Below are 21,760 nucleotides of genomic sequence, written 5' to 3'. Positions count from 1 at the left end.
CTGAAGTAGGATCATAAGCTTAGCCACTGTTTAGCAAATGCTTCACTTAATGACATACTTGTTTGTACCAATTGTTGTTAACTGAGGACTACCTGTAAAACCTTATGTTCAGTTGGTATAGAACAGTGTTGGCGAACCTTTTAGATACCAAGTGCCCAAAACCCGCCCTACCCTCCCCCGCTCTGCCCGCTCTGCCCTGTCCCGTCCATCTGCAGGGCCACCTACCACCTCCACAGCCTGCCGCAGATCGCCCAGGCGGCCCTGCAGCGCCATGTTGGCCACACCCTCTGCCTGCGCCCCGTAGCATCATCAGCGCGTGATGGGGCGCAAGGGCAGAGTCTTATCCCTGCTGCCTGGCTACCATGTCCTTGGCTGCACTGCTCCATGTGGGTCATGCCCAGGGGCGACTCTCCTCCAGGGAGGCTGCTGGTGAGAAGGGGACTGTGGGGGGAGGCGGGGCTGGGGCGACGGCACGTGTGCCCATAGAGAGGGCTGTGTGCCGCCTCTGGCACGCGTGCCATAGGTTCGCCACCACTGGTATAGAATGATTTAATTCCAAAGATAAGTCTAATATTTTTCAATACCTTCTAGTGAAAGCAGGATCTAAGAAGAGTTCTGGCATTGGAAGACTTTGCTCTCTCGCCAGGAGCTGGAGGCCTAAGAGATGACGATCAAAGCCTGTTTGAGAAATATAAAATTAATTAATGACAAAATACTCAATGACTTGGACAGTTTATTCCATTCAGCCTGTTTAACTTCTGAGAACAGTAGAAAGGATGGTCTGAGAATTGTGCTGAATGGAAAATGATGCCAACTGAGAGCTTACAGTGTATATTAGATCTATGATCCTACTTAGCACTTTTATAATTAGAGCTGGAGAGGTAAGAAAACAAATCACAGCTTATGAAGAAAAAAGATATTAATGCCAGGGTGCACAACTACTTCTAGATCAAGACTTACATATGGCCATACTTTTAGAGAAGGAGGTTGGGTTGGGAAAAAAAAACTTTTATTTGTCATTTAAATATAATTAAAATTAAACAATACTATTACTCTCAAGAGGTAGACTTAAAAATTTCTCTCCTATTACATGAAAGGTCAGTTTGGTATTTTGATATTGTAGGATGCATCTCTTTGCTTCTGCGGGATTAAAAAAATGTACCTCTTCCATTCTCACATTCTTTCATCAGTTTATTATGTCTTGCAAATGCTTTTAACATAAGGTGTTTTCTTTGGCCTTGCTGCAGAACACAAGAAAAACAAAGTTATTCCACCCAAATTGCTTATATCTAAACATTTCTTCAGAAAATAGCAAAAGACAGTAGGAAAAAATGCCAAGATGAATCAGCTGCCATTTGGGTCCTTCTATGCTTTAATTATTATCTATCAGACTCTCTTCTATTTGTTTGCCATAGAAGATAGGAAAGAGGTGTCTGAGTTCAGTTGAATAACTACCACCTGCTACTAGGCGTTTCTTGCTGGGAATTGAAGCCCCACAAGATTAGGGAAAACTGCTCTTGAAATGTGAAGGATGATCTAGAACAGGGTTAGGCAACCTTGGTTTTTTTATGACTCGTGGACTTCAACTCCCAGAATTCCTGAGCCAACATAGGGGAAGCAGCTGCTTTTTGCCAAGCATAATGTAAATAATGTGCATGTGCACAATCAACATGAATCAAAAAATTTAATGCAAATACGTTATTTCCTCCAAGTAAAAAAATCTAGTTATCAAAAATAACATGGTAAAACATAACTGTATTTTAAAAAGGAATTAAAATATCCATGAGGATGAGATTATTTCTTATTTCAAAGTGCAAGTTTTATTTCATACTGAACATGATTCCTTTAGTATCTGAACTTTCTCCCATGCTGAGAACTATGAATTCAGCTGATGAAATGATATATCATTATCAAGGTAAGATGGCATTTATCTCCACTAGATTTTGACCTTCTATTAAATACATGAGTAAAGAATTTGGGGGGTTATATAGATCTTAGTACTGAATACAAAATAAGGTCACAAATTTTTAAAGTCTCTTTAACTACAATACTCACAGTGACTGTAGGGTCTAGCATGGATTTACACCATTCAATTGCTTCAATGGTGCATGGTCTCATAGTTTCTGTCCGGCCATGATAAAATTGTCTGGTTGCTGCAGTTTCATAACAGCTACCAGGGCTAGAAAACAAATGGTAGATCTATCACTTAACTCTTTTAACTGCTCAAAGAATAGAAATGTAAAAGCCCAGTTGTTTGTTGATATAGCAATTTTTTTTAACAAAAAAGTATGTGAAACAAAGTAGTTCCACTCTACTTTTTGAACCTTACTTTAAAAAATGATTTATTTCATCTGGCCTACACAAGATACCTTTGTTTTTTAAAAAAAGAAAATTGATGATATGATATAATAAAATACAAACAGTATTAGATAAATGGATACAAACATGAAGAACAGTGCATGTAGGAACAGCAAAAAGATAAGAAATGAACAAATTAGATTTTTGGATTAAGTTTGTATTGCTGGCAAAAAAATATAAAAATAAAGGAGAAAGGAAGAAACGTATAAAGGGTATTTATTTGATAATTCTAAAGAACATGTAAAGTGTGCATACAGATGAGAAAATAATTTTCATCTATTTGTAAACTTGCAAAAAGGCCCGATAAATTATACTCCATATGTATTTAATAAAATTAACAAAAAATACATGTTTAAAAAATATTCTTACTGTCCATGACATCTGTAATAAGTTAATTGGAGGGCAATCTGAACAAATGTATCAGGATGAAGGTGGTGTTTCCTAATCAGTGCTTTCCCAAAAGTTGTAAAAGCATAATTCACAAGCTCTAAGTCAGATGTCTGAGAAGAGAAAAATAATGAAATTTCAGAGAACCAACGGAGGGAAAATTTATATTTTGAATGACACGGAACTGACAATATCTAGCAAAGATTTGAGAATCAAGACTTTAGAAATTCTGAGTGGTGATTATTACCATACTATTGATAGAAACCTCTGGCTTATAAGAATGCAAACTGTTATTCTAAATCATACTTATTGCCTGGAAGTATGAAAAAAAGTATAGTTCTTATTCCATGTCCTATATTTGAGGAACTGATACAAAATCTCTCAGGACGGATCTGGGCTGCAGTACAGGCAGATGGCAAACCAAATTAACAAGTCACCAGCCGTGCGTAAAAAGATTTCTCTTTTGCTTCATCCTCACTCACTTCACATAATGGAAACCGAGGGAATGCACTAACATCAAGCATAAATATATGACTTCCGAAAATTCATATACATACCTGCTTGTAATATTGCTCCTTTGCACAAGCAATACCATTTAGCACCTTCTGATCCAAATTAAACACAAGCTCCTCTGGCCAAGGGATATTGCGTACTTTGTCCGATCCCTGTTTTGTATGAAATAAGGAGAGAACCATTCAATTTATCTGACACAGGACGGAGGTTTTAATCAACTGGAAAAGGATGGAACTAACAATTAACAGCATACCTTCCATTTCCCTTCTGTTTCAATAATCTTAGAATCAACATAAGAACAGGTGGCTATTAAAACCATGGCGTCAAAAGGAGCATGCTGGAAGATATGTATAAAATAAACATTACTCCATGGAGCAATAAATGATTTGAATCAACATCACATTTTTTTTCTATTACAACCATAGATAATCTATAATAACTGTTGGTCAAATTGAGTGGGGCTGTTAGGAATTGTAATCCAATGGCATGTCACATGTCTCCCATCTGTTTTCAATGGTCTTTTTCAGAAGGATTGTTCATAATTTTATTATGTCAATGATATTTTTTATCTAATAAATGAAATTGTAGCACAGAAACAAAGTGAACAAATTCTTTTTAAGATGTGATTTATAAATACATTATAAATACATTAAAACAAACAGATATTTCTTTAAAATGGTTGTAATGTTTCTATATAAACACAAGACAAAAAAATGAGAAATGCAAAAAGTACAAACTCACATCACAGTTGGTTGCAAAACAACCATTTGAGAAGGCAATTAAGTTATAGGATTTGTCTCCCCACCGTAATGTTGGGTTCCCAGCAAGTGCCAATCTGGTTATCTAAATCAAGAATTAGCATAATTAGTTTTGAAAGAAAAAAATTGTCACATTTGTCATTCAAAGACTGAAAAATGCTCACTGGGATACCCTACTTCTTATGTGTTCTGACATCACTGCAGGGAGTGCAGTGTGAGAACAAGATCTCCATCTACTGTTGGGTTCCTCACCTCCAATACTATCTCCTACAAGAGTGATGGCGAACCTATAGCATGAGTGCAAGGCGGCACTCAGAGCCCTCTTTGTGGACACACGTGCCGTCGCCCCAGCCCCACCTCCCCTCGCTGCCCCCTCCACACCAGCCCCCCGTAGGAGAGTCGCCCCCAGGTACAGCCTGCCTGGAGCAGCGCAGCCAAGGACATGGCAGCCGGGCAGTGGGGACAAGACTCTGCCCTTACGCCGTCACAAACAGATGATGCTGTGGGGCACAGGTGGAGGGCGTGGCCACCATGGCGCAGCTGGGCCACCTGGGCGATCTGCGGCAGACCGTGGAGGTGGTGGGTGGCCCTGCAAGTGGGTGGGGGCGGGGCAGGGATGGAGCGGGGTGGGGCAGTTTTGGGCTCTCGGTCTCTAAAAGGTTCGCCATCACTGTCCTACAGCATCCTCAATTTGATCATCACTTTTAAAATTGCTGTCTATAGATACCAACCAGGAGTGCAACATTGCAGCCTACCAGCCAACAGTACCCTCTTAATGCCAAAAAAGACCGTTTAGAATACTGAGAGGGGAGTAGTTTAGAAAATTCCCAAGAGGAAAATGAATAAACAAACTTTGTAGGCACATATTTTAATTTTCAAAACTTCCAAAATCTATCCCCCAAACTGCTCAGGCTTCACCCATATTTATTATGCTGCCCTTAGTAAATTACCGATACAAGCCTAATATAAAACTGCACTCTTATCCATGTTTAAAAGGGACGGAGTCAATAGATGTCAATAGATTTTAAACAGATGTCAAGCTGTCTAATGCTAGAAAATTCAGAAAACAAGAACCACTTGGATTTCTGGAATGATATGCATTGCTAGTTTAATAACAAAATATTAATAACCCACCAAAATGATTGTGCAGATGGACTTAGTTCCTTGGAAAAGCTTTTTGGTATACCATGGCTTTCCCTATATAGTTTCCCATATAACCATCAGGGAGATAGCACTCAAATTATTTTGACTAATATGAAAAACCAAAGTAGGGTTGGAACTGATGATTAGATGGGAGACCACTTGGAAATACCAGGTTATAGGCAAGTCTGGGAAGTAAAAAAAAAAAAAAAACTTATAGAAGGCAACTGCAATTCCTAGTAATCTTTGGCTTATGATTACAACTGGGACCAGAATCTCAATTGTTGAGCAAAGCGAGCATGAAGTGAGATATCACATGACATTTTCCTCAATGATTACATTCAAGTTGTGGTTGTTAAGCAATCTTGTGTGTCCTTAAGCAGATGAAGACTGAGGTAAGGAGTGTGGGGGTGCAATGCAGATGAGGGAGGTGCTGGGTGGCTTGGCACATATTACAGAGCCCATCAGCATAGGAAACCTACCACAGTCCACGAGGCCTCGGTCAGCTACAAGGCCCACTGGTGTGCAGAAACTGCTGCAGATTGGGAAGCTTGGGACTGTTTTCCCCTGCACTAGGCCCAGAAGGCCATGGTTGGTTACAGGGCTGACAAGCACGTACACAGTGACCCCACTTACTTTGCAGTTTTTCTGCAGCTTCTGATAGGCCTGCCCACCCTATGCAAAGCGTGACCTTCCTACCAAGACTGCCTCAAGCCATTCAGCAAGCAGGCACTATTCTCATGATAGTTCAAGTGGATGTTGAGTCCTATAACTAGCCAAGGCTTCCTGGGTAAGATGGGGTGGAGAGTAGGCTAGGCCTGGCCTGTAATTAGCTGTAATTAGATATGCTGTTCGATAACTCCAAATCCTTTTGCTTTATAATATAACAATGCTAATTAGGGTCAGTTAAATATAATTATTTTCTTAAAACTGAGCAGACTAGTAAGGCTGGCGTCAACTTCAATTCTTTAAATACCTCTGTATAATCTTCAGGTGTAGCTTGAGGCTTTGAATCATCTAGACATATTACAAATAAGCTACTCTGTATTGTTTCCAACAGAGAAAGGTTCTTTGGATGAAGTCTGATAAGATAATCACGTGTCTAAAAGGAAAAAAAACAATTATTAAAATAAAACATATCAATCTGCACTAAATGTCTTTTTAAAAAAATCCACACCTTTGCCCATGAGATTCTGTCTTCAGATGTTAAGGCAGCCAATCCTGGCCCTTCCGGTTCGTTCTCACATTTCTTCTTAATGTAGGAAAGTTGTCTGCAAATAATGTAAGTCAAAAATACTTAGCACTTCCAATGCAAACTATCATGCAAGACAAATCTTTTTGGTTTTTTTTGTTAAGCCAGCATTTCAAGTAATGAAGATTGAAAATAAACCAAGTTTCCAGGTCCTTATTAACTAAACATTCACAATTTCTGTAAGTTATTTATCAAATATCAGAAGTACTACAGATAAGATTAAGATAAGAAGACCTAAAAAGAAAACACTGAATTACAGTCATTTAGTAAAAATGCAATCTGTTATTTATCACAAAATGAGTAAAATATATATATAAACTATACTTAAGTATACATAGAAGCAATTTAAAATATTATCTGATAAAGATTAATTCAAAACTGAATATGCAGCATCGCTCTCTTAGGTTTTTTACAGAAACCCTTAAATTCCCTCAATCTTCATTGACTACTTCTTCTATAGAGCATATTTGGAATATCAGTATAAATATAATTAATGTCAAATTTGTATAGACTAGCAGATTGTTTTTAGAAGGTATTCTAATCATACCTAAAAAGCTCTGGTGGGCTCAGTGTATGACCATCATGTAAACTATTGAATTCAAAAATCCTGCCTTGACACAACACTATCAAATGAGATGGACATTCACCTTCATTCTCTGGAAGAAAAAGTTTAATTCATTAATACAGACATTTGTATAATCTTCATGAAATGCTTCCTAGGATGATGAGACACACACAATAACCTTTTGCTGTTATTAGCCATGTAGGCCAGCATATTGGAGACTTCCGATTTATCTCAAATGAGCTATATCGTCACCATTTAGCAAAATAGTAATTATCTGCAAGCATATGAAACACTGTTATAGGTAATCCTCAATTTAAGACCGTTGTGTAATGGGACAGATGCTTTACAGTCCATAAAGCATTTCTGATTGTCATAAAGTGTGGCCCCAAAAGTGCTTTTTCACAAGGCAACTGGACTTCTTTTTTTCTCTTTGAAGAACTTTTGCTTCTCTTGCCAGGAAGCTGACTAGATGGTGGGGAATGGAAGGATTTATACTCCTTGCAGACAGCTGGTCATTTGCATTCTTTTAGCAAGTCGTTGATGCTAATTGGAGACTTATCTGTGCTGTCAGGGTCATCTGAGTAGTGCAAATGGGTGGGGAACCTTCTTGGAACTGTTGAAAGGACTGTGTTGTAGACTGAAGATAGATGATGTTGTATCCCTCCCCCTCTGTTGAGAGAGGGCTGTTCAATTTTGAAATAGATGGCCTCTTTGACCCGTTTCAAACCAGCAGTCCTCTCTGTTCAAAAAAATTACAGCCCTCTCAAAAGAGGGGGAGGGATATGACATCATCTATCTCCAGTCTACAATACAGTCCTTTCAACAGTTCCAAGTAGGCTCCACACCTATTTCCACTACTCAGGTGATCCTGACAACACAGATAAGCCTCCAGGTGACATCAACAATTCTCTAAAGTAACTGTACAGAGTTACTATGTAACAGTTTAGAATAGGGATGTCAAACTGCCGGCTCGCAGGCCAGATGTGTCATGATGAAACCGTGGCCACCCCATTGCTGGCAATGGAAAAAAAAGTCGTGATACATCACAACACGCCACGTGACGTTGCGAATTTGACACCCCTGGTTTAAAAGATCCATGTAGGTTTACAAAAGAGGTAAAACAGCTGACTGTTATTTTTTTCATTGATGCACAATTTCCACATCAATAGTTGATGCAACATCTTATAGTAATTAAGTTAAAGCAAACCTGTTTTTTCAAGGGCAACATAAAGAAGCATATTTATAAAGATGACTATCTCCTCTCTTAACCTGCAAACCAATATTTATAATAATTATATAATGTAGCATTATGTAATATGATGATATAATAACAATAACAATAATAATAATGTTGGAAGGGACCGTGGCGGTCACGTAGTCCAACCCCCTGCTCAAGCAGGAAACCCTATACCATTTCAGACAAATGGTTGTCCATTTGTTTGACATCAATGTAAGAATAGATTTATCAATACAGGGTCATTTTATAAGTGATCTCTGTTAATTTCCATGGCATATTTATTACAAATTACAAAATGACAGATCTGAATTCATATTAAATTTCTGAACTTTGGGTGAAACACAGGAAGTGGTTTAGAACATGCAGTATTAAGAATATTAATGCATACAGCAAAGTAGCACACATAACAACACAAAAACAAAAATTCATGTGAATGCTCTGAAAAATTTCAGCAGATATAAAAATAAAGATATAATAATAATAGCATAGTTATAATAGCAACAGATATAATAATAGCATAAAGAGGGATGAGTCTTGAAACAAAGCTTTAAGAAGTACTGTGTCAATACAACTGAGATTCTAATCAGTGTGTGTGTGTGTGTGTGTGTGTGTGTGAAATGCTAGGTATTTTTCTCAGTGCTTATCTACATCTTCCTAATGGGAGATGCCTTCTTAACAATCATTTGAGGAATTATCCATATAATTATGTCTTTTATTCCTACACCATAACTTAGGCTGCCTAAGTTTGTATTTAGCTATTCTGATATAAAGTGGTATTCCCATCTTATTCCAATATGTTTTGCTGCACACTGGATTTACACCCAGCTCTTATTGGCTGCAGCATACATAGCACCTGCCCTTCAGTCACTCAGCATTGTCCTCCATTGCTATTTTGCTTTGTGAAGTTGAACTAACATGGTACCTGGCTTCTTCACAGAACTGCCTGTGTAACAACTGACTGGCACTTTCTGAAGTGCAAGACAGGCTTTATATGGACTCCTTATTAATACATGATTGAAGCACTAGACCTCTTTGAAAACATATGACCAGGGGCTTCTGGGAAGAAATGCCAAGCTGTTTGTGAAATAATTCCCCTCTGCACAAGGAAAGGCCTCGAGATCATTCACAAGTGCTCTAGACCAGGGCTTTTCAACCAGTGGTACGGGTACCACCTGTGGTACATTGGCACCTGGCAGGTGGTACGCGACCATCCTAGAAAAGTGGTAGCGGGGGAGGGGAATGAGCTGAACCGGTGGCAGCACCGCACAAGCCTGAGCAAGAGATGGCTGGAGCTGCAGGGCTGTCAGAGCTCAGCGGAAGCACCAGGATCAGCGCCAGGCTCCAGCTGGAGCTCGGCACTGATCCTGGCGCTTCTGCTGAGCCCTGAAGAAGCACCAATCAGCTGGAATGTTGCAGCATCCCCAGAGTCTTGTGATTTACATTCAGATGCTTGGCAACTGATTCATATTTATGATGGTCACAGTGTCCCAGGGTCATGTGAAGTGACCAAAACCTGCTGCAACCATTCAGCAGACAGGGGGGGGAGATAAAAACCAAACACCCCCCACCCCACCCCACCCCCGCTGCCAATCCTCAACAGAAATGCTCACAACAATGGAAACCTCAGACAGGAGGAAGAGCGCCACCAGGTGGGCAGGCAGGTGTCTTGCTCGGCTGTGTCTTGGGGGGCACTTTTTTCAGTGCCACTGTAACTTCGAACAGTCAGTAAGCGAACTGTTGTAAGTCGAGGACTACCTGTACTTTATCACTTTTTTCCTTTTTTTTTTTTTTTGGTCATCAAGTTTTTGACCCCTTGCTGGGCGACTGTTGGTACTCGGATGTTGCCATATCGTAAAAGTGGTACAATGGGTGAAAAGGTTGAAAAGCCCTGCTCTAGACAGTGAGGAGATCATAAGTCAGCAGTCTCTGGTGGGTTTAGAGCTCTATGAGACAATAACCATTATGCTCAAATCCTGGTCAGCACCTTTAGTACACTGCATACTTCCTTTTCTAATCATTTTTGAAATTTTCTTGTTAGCTACTTTTCAGCTAAACCTTTGGATTAATACACTTTCTGCACTAGATGAGTTTCCTTCAATCCTAGTGAAAGAAGTTTCAAATACACCATTAAGGACTTAAATTACCGTATATACTCGAGTATAAGTCGACCCGAGTATAAGCCGAGGGACCGATTTTCCCACAGAGAACTGGGAAAAATTGGTGACCCGCGCATAAGCCGAGGGGGCATTTTGGCTGTTCCTCCCTGGCCGCCGCCCCACCCCCGCCGCCNAAGCCGAGGGGGGCATTTTTCAGCCCCAAAAATGGGCTGAAAAACTCGGCTTATACTCGAGTATATACGGTAAGTAAAATTAAGACTAATTTTCTGCATAGAAATGTAGCAGCACAGTTTGTCCACTGCTTTTATTGACAAAGGGACATGCTCTTATATTATTTTTAATTTTCTGGAGGGCCCCATTATTACGTTACAGACTCATTGTTTATTCACTGCTTGAACTTCTTCACTACAGTGTTAGAGGCACTAGTTGCCATGGTGCTGGTGATTATACATAGGACCAGTTGCAATCATGTCCATCAACGATTCTGGAAGCTAATATCTATGGCATGAAATCAAGAATGGACATCAGCAACTGCCACTTCTTGTTAAAAAGTCTAGGCACTCACCACTCAACTGAACAGTAGCCACTGTGGAAAGGGAGTGGCAAGATTGCTACAAAGACTGCCAGCAAGATCATCATATAAAAATGCTCTCCATAGCACCTTGAATGGGACAGAACAAATTAAGCCAATACACTTTTGTGCTACATTACAGATTAGAGGAAAATGTGTAAAAGCAGCTTGTGACCCACAAATATTATTATCCTGCTATGCATTTTTACTGAAGAGTGAAAAATTCTTCAGACCTTTTAGTTTTTTCACAACAGCTATCTTACTAAAAGGAATCAGACTATTTGTCTCCAGATATTCATACTACACACTAAATCTTGGACCAAACTGTATCTTCTGTACTGTAATGAAAGCAATTATTTCCAATGAACTCTTATTTTATATTTGTTTACAGTGCCCACTGTAAATTATGGAGTGGTATATAAGCCTAAATGCTGTTGCTATTGCTTCTAAGGTTTCTACTAGGTTTTACTCCCAAGTTTTACTCCCAAGTTTATGGTTTAGACTGCAAACTAAATATACCTGTCGATCATCCATATATATGGGATAAACATTATATACACTACATTGTGGCCACTTTCTTTGATTCATAAAGATATATCATTTACCTGTTTTGAAATAATTAGTAATGGAATCTTGAACAATGCCTGGCACCTTGCAAGTGCAAAAAAGCATTCGAAACTGATCCATGTCCAGGGGCTTATTGCCAGATCTATGTACAGCCACCTTTTCCCTGTAAGATAATTAATATATAAGTTATTGAAGCTGCATGGATAAGCATAAATTTATAACCAAGATCCAAGCCAGCAGTTTCCAACCTTTTTTTATTATTAATTTTCTATTTTTACATTTAAGTATTTAAAAAGCAACATGGGGGCTGGGTTAATCGATAATTCAATAACATACAAAAATCTTTAGTACAAATCTGAAGCTACAACATCAAATATTTCCTCTCTTTTTCCTTTAATATCTACTGTCTCATATTTGAACTAATACAGTTCTTATTATATTAAGTAAAAATAGCATTGTTACATTTATCAATAATTTTTTAGCTTATACATATCCTAGTTACTTTAACATTCAATCTTTATAGACAATCAATGTCCTGTAATTAGTTTTTCCCAATTTTTAGTTTCCCATCAATATTTAAATTTAACATTTGATATTTATAATTTCCAAGTTTTAGGTAATCAAAGTTTTCTTTTTCACAATTCATAACAAAGTCTAATATTCAAGATCCATATCTTATCTATTTGAGTATATTCTATTTCCCACCATCTTACATCATCTAGTTAATAATACAGTATAACATCCTTATTTTCAACTAATTTCCAAATCTCTGGCTTTCTTCCTTTGCCAGCTCGCCTTCCATGTCAGTACTTTTAAGTCATCAAATAGATCTCCCTCTGTTGTTATATATATTATTTGAAATAAAAGAGACCATCCAGTCGCCATTTTTTTGGAAGGGCTAGTGAATCGTCTCTCTATTATTCCAGATCCCCATAGTTGTCCTGATATCTTTGTCTTCCCTTTGGTCTGTTCTTCTTGCTCCTCAAGTTTCTTCTGGGTTATATAGAAAGTGTTTTCCATTTCAGTGTTGTCAGTCCTTTTTCTGGATTTTCCATTGACTGTATTTGTTGGTCAGTTGAATCCTTTATCATAGTATTTAATTGTTCCACTTCTTCTGTTATGTTCTGCGTAGTTGATTCTTTAATTGTAGTCAAAACTTGGGTTCGTATATCTAGGCTGACATCTTGTTCTTTTCTGTAGCATCTTATTTCATCACAAGCTGAAAGAATGGTTTATGTATTGCTTTCAACATAAAAAGAATCTGTTCCTGGTCTTCATTCATATTCTCTTAATGGTGTGTTAAATTGAGAGCTTTAAAGTCAGAGAATGAAAATAATTTTATAACTGAGTATAGAACACAGCTGAGCTTCTCACAGCTGATATTTGTTAAGGTTGAAAAAGTCTTATCTGTAGTCAGGGCTTCAAACCAGGTCTCCTTTAGACAATAACAAATTGTAATATCAAACTTGGTCACAAAATGTCACCAATGCCGTTTAAGGTTTTTTAAGTCCAAAATTTTTATAATCCTTTTTCCAATTTTATTTCTTTTTTGTAAATAAAAACCAAAGTCTTCAGTAAAGATAAGAAATCTTTTGGTCCCCAAATTTTAGAAGCATATAAATCCAGTTAGATTAAGGTTATTCTTTCAGTGTTTTAACTCCCCTGGACAGTCAGCCACTACTATTCTTAGAGGGTGGGATAGAAGTTCCCTTCCCTCTCTCCTCACGGGGGGGGGGAGAGATATTTTGGGCAACTTTTACAGGAGAAGAAAATACTTAGGATTGAAGAGAGGTTCAGATCTCACCCAGTCTCATCCGCACTGCTTTAGAAGTCCCTGGTGGCAAGTTTGACTTCGGCTGTCTGCAGCCTAGTGACGAGCCATATTTCTATGGCCGGTCTTTCATCCACCGGTTTGGAGGGCTGCCCCGGATTGAGCGGCAGGGCTACCGCCCTCCCGTGATCAAGTGAGGGTCCCCTCCTTGCTTGTCGCCCCTACAGGGCGACTCTCGACCCTTTCCAGGGTCCCCCAGCGGAGCGAATCCGAACCCGGAAGATGGAGCTCGCCTTCCAGCGGCCGCCACGATGGCAAACTGGAAGCCGGTTCCCAACCTTTTCTATGTCCCGTACCCCTAGAATGCTTCTGATATATTCTCACACAACTTACAAAAGTTCAAAATAATGGAAATTGTGCATATACAGTATGATTTTGAAATTTCTAAACCTATGTTTTCGCACCCCCTGAAATATCGTCTAGCATCCTGGTTGGGAACCTCTGATCTAAGCAAATGCTATATTTCAATATGTTTCAATACTATATATTCTGAAGGCCTATGATGTCTTTCCATATAATGTGACATAGACAAGGCACTCAAGTCACAACTATTTATCCTTTTAAAAGCACTACAGAAATGCCCAGTATTCTCTCGGGCTGTTATGTTTATGCTTTACTATAAGCAGTGGCACTTATTCCAGAAGCTTTAATTTGAAAGAAGACAGTAATGTGCTTGGATTTCTTTTCCCTGTTAAGAGTTTCAATAGTGTAATTTTATATATGTTAAAAATAAATTTGAGTTTTTGGAGACCTGCACCAATTAATCAGATATAAAATTCTACTCTAAACTTATAAATTATATTAGCAATATTAAGATCTCATAATAACCATACATAGCTATAATTACTACATTGTTATTTTATATTTCTTACTTTCTCATTTGTTCGCAGAATTTCAAAGTGTGCCAAACATTTATGCATCCTCTTTCTATCTGAGTCCCTTCTTTAATTGGCCAATAATGTTCAAGAAAAGAGCCTGGTCCTCCAAAATTATGATAGATTTGTGTTGATAAACGGGTTTCAAGATAGATTGCATTCAGCCACCATTCTTCCAACTGAAAAAGCAATTAACAGCAAAAGGAATCCTTAACATAGTTATTTGTTAAATTCAGGTTCTATTCCATGGCTGACATTAAAAGCACAACACAAAGCATTTGGTACAGCAAAGACATGTTACATATATGATGTTCAAACAGCAACCCTTCACTCTACACTACAGAACAGTAAAACTTAAAATAATTTCAGATCTGTTCAAAGGAAAAATATTTCTAGTGAGATTTGCTATTTAGAAAAGCAAAGTTTGCTATTGAATTAGATTCTATTATTATTATTTTTACTCTGACATTCAGTATCATAGGGACTAGAACCAAAATTAGATTCTACTCAGACAAGACTTGCTGAAATATTACAATAACTACAGTGGCTGGATTAATATATTATAATAGATAAAGCACTGCTTACACATGAGAAAATATGTTAAGTCAAACCAACAAGCCCATATTATGTAATATGTGAACCCTGCCAATATATTCTTATTATTATACACAGTGACTGAGAAAAATGGCTTTCTTTAAAACATACCCAATTTCTCTTCAAAGTAGCTCTTTTAAGTAATTTTTTATGCAGTTCCTTTCCAATGCCATTCTCAAATCTTCTGACTATGTCCCGAGTTCTTTGATACTCTTCTTCATTTAGGAAAGGTTTCACTGCACAATATAGACGGTTGAAAATATGTTTTAAACACATTCACTTCTTTACTTCAAGCAGCATTAAGGCTTCATCATTATTATAAAACAAGTTTCAAATAAAAAACAAAACTTCTAAAAATCACATATCATTTGGAATTTATTTCTAGCTCTCAAACAGAAATAGCTACAGGTCATAAAGGTAAAGGTTTCTCCTGTCCAGTCATATCCGACTCTAGGGCAGTGGTTCTGGACCCCATTTGGGGTCAATTGACCATTTCATGGGGGTCGCCAAGCAAGGCTGTCTGCCATTTTTTTTGTCTGCCATTTTTTCCCCTTTTCCGGCGGGTGCCTTACCTCCCTTGGGCTGGGCCAGCTGGTGGTCGGCCTGCTCCATCTCTGCCGCTTGCCAGCTACGCCTTGGACGGCGCAGGGGGCGGAACCACGCATGCGCAGTGCTCCCGGGCAGGGAAAGTCCTCGACTTACGACCGGTTTAGTCCTCGACTTACGACCGGTTTAGTCCTCGACTTACGACCGGTTGGGGTCGCGGCATTAAAAAGGTTGAGAACCACTGCTCTAGGGGATGGTGCTTATCTCTGTTTCTTAGCCAAGGGAACCAGCATTGTTTGAAGATGCTTCCATGGCCAAGTGGCCAGCATGAATATATGCCAAAGGTGCACAGAACGCTGTTATCTTCCCACCAAAGTGGAACCTATTACTTACTTGCATTTGCATGCTTTTAAACTGCTAGGTAAGCAGGACGTGGGACAAGTAATAGGAGCTCACCCATCGTGTGATGCTCATGTCTTGAACCAGGCTGTCAGCTTTCTAACTGACAACTCAGCATCTTTAACCGCTGAGTCATCCTATTTGCCTTTTGTAGCTTTTTCTTTTTTAACTGGTTTGTAAGATAAACATTGTAACCTGAACATGTATATCAGTTAGCTCCTTAACAACTGAATGTTTGCTTTCTAAAATCGAAATGATAATCTACCCAGAAATCCTATTTTATCTAGCATTTCAATTAGCAAATTCCCATACAGGACTTTACAGATATAAGTCCAAGTTCCAAATGAAAGAATGTGTTAGGCACATATTACAGAACACAGAGACGTTATTAGAAATTTGGAGAGGATTGCTTATAAAGCATACGTGTCTTTATAGGGGCACTGATTAACAGCTTTTAGCAACAGCTGGAACAAAATTGTGTTTGGCAAAACTAAAATTTTAGTCCATTAATTTAGTCCATTTATACTAATTGCTACAACAGTTAGAAATTAAAACCATCTTAGATTTAAAATAATTAATTTTCAGTTTTTTATAACAATATGTTGCAAGGATTCACAGGCTCTCCCATTGCAAATCTTAAGACTATGACAAAATGACTTTATTAAGGGTAATGGTTAAAGCCCCAGCCTAGAAACCAGGAGATTATGAGTTATAGTTCTTCCTTAGGCATGAAAACTAGCTGGGTGACTTTGGACTTAATCACTCTCTCTCTCACCTCACAGGGCTGCTGTTGTGAGGAAAATAGGAGGAGGAAAGAAGGTTAGGAATGTTCACTTTCTTGAGTTACTTACAAAAATATTAAAACAGGACTTTAAAAAATCTAAATAAATAAAATTTCTTAGCATAAAAAGAATGCAGATGGAATTGTTACCTAACATAGGGTGAAACTCATTTTTCGTAGTTTTTAACTGCAGAGTCTATATACAAATTAAATAAAAATTGTGCAAGAATACATTCCTGATACCCTTCAATACAGGAATTAAGCAGTGGGATTTCTTATGATAGTACAGCTAAGAAACATGAAAGTGTTCTCATATATTATTATCAGCCACAGTAAATACTGATCAATAGAAAAGATTGCTAGTTTCCTCCCCACCATACACTAGGGCAGGGGTGTCAAACTGCCGGCGGGCAGGCAAGACACGTCATCCAGAAGCCATGCCCACCCCATTGCCGGCAATGGCAAAACCGTCCTGATACATTGCGCAATGTCACGTGACGTCACGAGTTTGACATGTCTGCTCTAGAGATAGAATCAAAAGCAATCTTCAAGTCAATGAAAGCATCATAATGTACATACCTGCATCAAGATATTTCGTTAGGGATTCATCAAGAGGAGGAACAGGCAGTGAAGGCAAGGAACTCTGATATTGAAACATACGTTCTTCAGAAGAATCGGTTAACTGGTTTTCCATTCTGTTGATCTATGGCAAGTAATATTTTTCATTTTGACATTTGTATTAGTGCAAATTGCTTATCTTTTAGTCTTTACGTCTTGTATATTTATGTATGACAGCAAAAGAGGAAGAAAAATTAGTTTATGTTTGCATAACTTTCATGTCCAGGGAAACATAGTTTAACCAATTCTGATTATTCTGTTACTTAAATATATATACAGTTCCTCTACCTGTTCAGCTTTTTTATACAATAATTAAAATTTGCTTTACTTCTATTAGTGTTTAATATGGACTTGGTTACAGTGGCAATGAATGCCTTATTGGTAGACTTGGCAGAACAGGTAAGAGATATATCATCTTGAAAAAAATTCTAACTATGTAGTCACTAGGAGTCAAAAATTATTTGATCACACATAATCATCATACTCAATCATCATTAAGAGCGCTATGTAGGATCAGACATCTACATCTACAATTAGCTTCCAGAAAACAGACAATATACTCCTTGCAATTCTTTAAAATTTTAGAAGACTATACAACTTTCCTCTTTTGCAAATTAACAAATCAAACAGCGTTTTTAAAAAAATCGAATTCAATATTAATCCTGCTGTTATAGTTAAAAGTTCAAAGTCACATCTCTGAGGTATGAGAGATCATATTTCAATAGGTCTGCAAATAGCACAGTATTTGATTAATAAGAACAATGGTTCAAAAATATATTTAAACAAGCATTTTATCAAAGTCTTAACTGGAAGAATACTTAACTATTTGAACTGCATATGCTGTTGTTTTTCTATTTTTTTCCTATTTTTGTATAAACTTACATGAAGATACAATTTAATTGCAAAATAACATAGTCTTTGATAATGCATTTTCAAGTGTCTTTGGAATTCATTTTTCCCTTTATTTTTTGCATATATTAAAAATAATTTTAAAATATTTTTCTTACTGTCAATCTACTGTTAGTGTAAATATTATAAAAACTGCTACAGAAAATTGGCTAGGAACTATGATTTTTATAATATAGTTCTTTTAAGTATTTACACTATTTTTTTTTAATGAGTTGCAAAGGCTTACTATAACTGCTCTTTTCATTATTGCTCTATTCCTGTTCTTCTCTATTATACAATTTCAGATTCTCTGCATCCTCCAAGTTAGGCTTTATGTCTCGCTGGTTTAAAACTACTAAATTCCCCCTATCCATTTTCTCTTATTTTCTTCCTAATTTCAAACCTGGAGTGTATGTCAAATTTAATATTGTTTTTGTAAGCCAAAGTTTCAGAGCATGGATAATTTTCTATAACCCAAAAATTCAGAAAAAATATCTAGAAATGCTAGGAGCAGTTACTGAAAAAAAGCATTATTCCTCTAAAACATTGCATCCTGATCAGATACACACACTATGTTTTAAAGCAGGGGTTTCAAACTGGCAGCCCATGGGCCGGATGCGTCATGCCAAAACCGTGCGCATCCCAGCTCCGGCAATGGGGAAAAAGTCGCGACACATCACGTGACATTGCGAGTTTGACACCCATTTTATAGCATTTACCTTTATCCAGAATAGCTTTAACATGCTGCAATTCATAAAAATACCTTAATCAAATAATCTAACCATACTGGTTTTGTATTATAGCCACAGCTGGGGCACAAAATACTATTTTATGGATTTTGTAAGTTGCAATTACTATAGAGTAAGAATGTGCACATTCTGGTTTTTGTTCCCAAGTAATTTGAGCTACATGTTCAAATTAAAGGATGTGCCATAGTGTTTTCAGCAATATTTATATTAGAAGAAACCTTTGCCCCAATTCTCTCCATTCCCTTTGTTTACCAGCAATGCATTCAACAGCCCTACCCAGTTTCACTGCTGCATTAAAAGAAGTTCAGGTGCGCTTTTCCAGGCGAATTAGAAAAAGCACCTATGGTATTACAGCTGAACTTATTCTGCCACATTATTACAATGTAAAGGGTGAAAACATTAAAAAAAAAAACCACCTGCTGAGATTGGTATTCATTCAAAGCTCCCCCACTTTGTGTCTTCCAGACAGATTAATCTTTAATCGCCAATCCTGGTTTAGGATGAAAAAAACACACTTGGAGTGTCTCATATTGGAAAACACAATCTCAGTATTAACCTAATTGATCTCATGAACTTTTTGGGAATCAGTTCAGTACAAAGTTTCTTAAACCTGTTTTCTCTCAGGATCTCTTCCCACTTTTAAAAATTATGAAAAATTCCAAAAGAGCTTTGGTTTGCATGGGTTATTTAACATTGATATTTATCATATAAAATTTTAAACTGACCCACATTTGCCGCCACTTCTCACGACCCTTCAATGGGATTTTAATACGACTTTGTTTTTCAACACAGGCTGGCAAATAATTTTGATTTCGAAGCCCAGTAGAGGTTCTTGAATGCTCGCTGTATGTATGTATGTATGTATGTATGTATGTATGTATGTATGTGTGTGTGTGTGTGTGTGTATGTGTGTATGTGTGTATGTGTGTATGTATGTATGCATGCATGCATGTATGTAAAAAACACTGATCTACCCCGTAGGGGAGGATCACATATTTTAAAAAATATAAAGTGGTACCTTTATATTTTTTCCATAGTAAATATTGTCAATAGAAGAGAATTAAGTTTTAAGGACGGAATATTTATACTCAACAACGCCCAGCGTTTTTCTGTGTACCAGCAATAAGGGCACGAAGCTCCGTCTCTGAACGTTCATGCAAAGAAACGTTTCTGTTTCAACAAACCGAAGACGCTCTACTAGATCCAGTCCCCAGAAGCTGGTGGCCTGGAGAGCGAGAGTTTAAGGCGAGGGCAGAAAGAAAAGTAGAGCAATAACCACCCCCCGTCAGCCAAAGGGGCCCTGGAGAACTAAGGTAGGGCCGACAACAACAGTCTTTCCCCGCTCGCGGTCTCACTGACGGCTTGGCGCTTCGCGGGACCCCCTCGCCTGCTCAGGTCAGACCCTTCCGAGCTCCTCATAGCCCCCCCCCCTCACCTTGTCTCATTACCCACACCGCGCTCGTCAGTCTTCGCCGAGGCCTTTAGGCGCGTCTCCTCAAGTTCAGTCCAAACAGTGAACTCAAACTCAACTCCTCTGCTCCCTCCTCCTTTCGAGATCCTCTGCTCTGCACTACATTTAAACTCACACGAAAGGAAGGCGAGGAGGAAGCGCCGACTCGCGGCCCCTCCCACTTCGCCGGGACCAAAAGGGAGGGGAGAGGGCTTTCAAAGTTTCTCCGGAGCCCAGGGAGAGGCACAGGTTACGGATGCCGCGCTTTCGGCTTTAGTCGCCTGAATGGGGGTAGGGTGTAACTGCAACATTCATTTTGTCCACGACAACATTTCTCAACCTGGCTAACTTTAAGATGTGAGGATTCCAACTCCCAAAATTCTCCAATTAACGCATATTGGTGAAGGATTCTGGGAGTTGAAGTTCATGTATCTTCAAAGTTGCCCAAGTTGAGAAACATTGGTCTAGGACGCTCTAGGCTGGTTTCAGCCAGGAATTGACAAGTCCAACTTTCCTGATTTTAAATTCTGTCAGATGACGGATCACCTGCAACCAATCTCTGCAGACTTAGCAAGAACAAGCAAGCAACATTCTCATTAGAAAGCACATGATTTTGGGTGCTCAATTAGTGTTAAAATTACAAAAGCAAGGAGGCTTGGATCTTGGAACATCATAATTTCAGCTGGCATCCATCAGTTAAATAACAAATCATATCCATCTAAACAAAACTGCTGCAACTTGGGAATAAGTGTCCCAAGGTTTATTTTATTTATTATATAAATGTATATGGCGCCCAACTAACAGGTGATTCCGGGTGACTTATAACTCAACAATATATAGTCTCCCCTCATAGCAGTTGCAATACAATTATAATTAGTTATTACAGAATTTATTAAAAACTGACCCCAGAATGAAAACTGAAGCAGTAATAGGAATACCAGATGTCCATCAAAAGTACAAATAGTCCTTGAACTGTGACCATAATTGTGCCCAAAATTTCTATTGCTACAAGGCAGTAATTGAGTTGTGCCTCATTTTACAACCTTTATTGCCACAGTTGTTAAGCAAATCACTGCAGTTAAGTGAATCATGCATTAATAAAGTGAATCGGACTTCCCCCATTGAGTGTGCGTGTCAGAAGCCAGCTGGGAAGATTACAAATGGTGATCACATGACTCCGGGACAAATAAACTCTCCTAAATCCATGCCAGTAGCCAAGCACTGGAGTTTTGATCACATGACCATAGAGATACAACAATGGTTATGAATGAAAACCGGTCATAATTAATTTTTTTACTGCTGTTGTAACTTCAGACAGTCACTAAGTGAATAGTTGTAAGTCGAGGACTACCTGTAAGACATGTCCTCTTTTTGGCCATCCAAGAGGTATAACCTTGAAATCAAATATTTGGCTTTTTACCGTGCCAACTGACATTGCTTCTTAAAAAAAATGGATTGTTTTTTCAACAGTAGTCCTGCAAACATTTATGTATTGTGATATAGTAAATTGTCTGCTGCTTTCTTTTCTTTTCTGTCAACTTACTCAATAGTTTAAATTTAAGTT

At 38.2% G+C, this 21,760-nt stretch overlaps 1 protein-coding gene across 4 annotated transcripts in view; it reads right to left on the bottom strand.

The window, feature by feature from the left end:
* CROT (carnitine O-octanoyltransferase) overlaps window positions 1–20,322 on the bottom strand; it is a 29,655-nt gene extending 9,333 nt beyond the window's left edge. For 3 of the 4 annotated variants that reach the window (XM_015811200.1, XM_015811201.1, XM_015811198.1), the window contains exons 1-15: window positions 20,182–20,322; window positions 17,071–17,194; window positions 14,877–15,001; window positions 14,169–14,350; window positions 11,504–11,628; window positions 6,956–7,064; window positions 6,334–6,427; window positions 6,133–6,258; window positions 4,000–4,101; window positions 3,512–3,595; window positions 3,303–3,410; window positions 2,728–2,858; window positions 2,056–2,179; window positions 1,163–1,241; window positions 585–678 (exon numbers count right to left, since the gene is read on the bottom strand). In XM_015811200.1, coding sequence (XP_015666686.1) covers window positions 585–678; window positions 1,163–1,241; window positions 2,056–2,179; window positions 2,728–2,858; window positions 3,303–3,410; window positions 3,512–3,595; window positions 4,000–4,101; window positions 6,133–6,258; window positions 6,334–6,427; window positions 6,956–7,064; window positions 11,504–11,628; window positions 14,169–14,350; window positions 14,877–15,001; window positions 17,071–17,185 — 1,598 coding nt within the window. In that variant the 5' untranslated portion in view covers window positions 17,186–17,194; window positions 20,182–20,322. Of the gene's footprint in view, window positions 1–584; window positions 679–1,162; window positions 1,242–2,055; window positions 2,180–2,727; window positions 2,859–3,302; window positions 3,411–3,511; window positions 3,596–3,999; window positions 4,102–6,132; window positions 6,259–6,333; window positions 6,428–6,955; window positions 7,065–11,503; window positions 11,629–14,168; window positions 14,351–14,876; window positions 15,002–17,070; window positions 17,195–19,162; window positions 19,237–20,181 lie in introns of all 4 variants that reach the window. The other variant, XM_015811199.1, reaches the window with a different exon arrangement.
* Between the last annotated feature and the right edge of the window lie 1,438 nt (window positions 20,323–21,760).

Source organism: Protobothrops mucrosquamatus, unplaced genomic scaffold (genome assembly GCF_001527695.2).
Source record: "Protobothrops mucrosquamatus isolate PMUCROS unplaced genomic scaffold, P.Mucros_1.0 scaffold33, whole genome shotgun sequence".
Lineage (NCBI taxonomy): Eukaryota > Metazoa > Chordata > Lepidosauria > Squamata > Viperidae > Protobothrops > Protobothrops mucrosquamatus.
The sequence above is the reverse complement of the archived record's forward strand: the minus strand, read 5'-3'. Positions and strand labels throughout refer to the sequence as shown.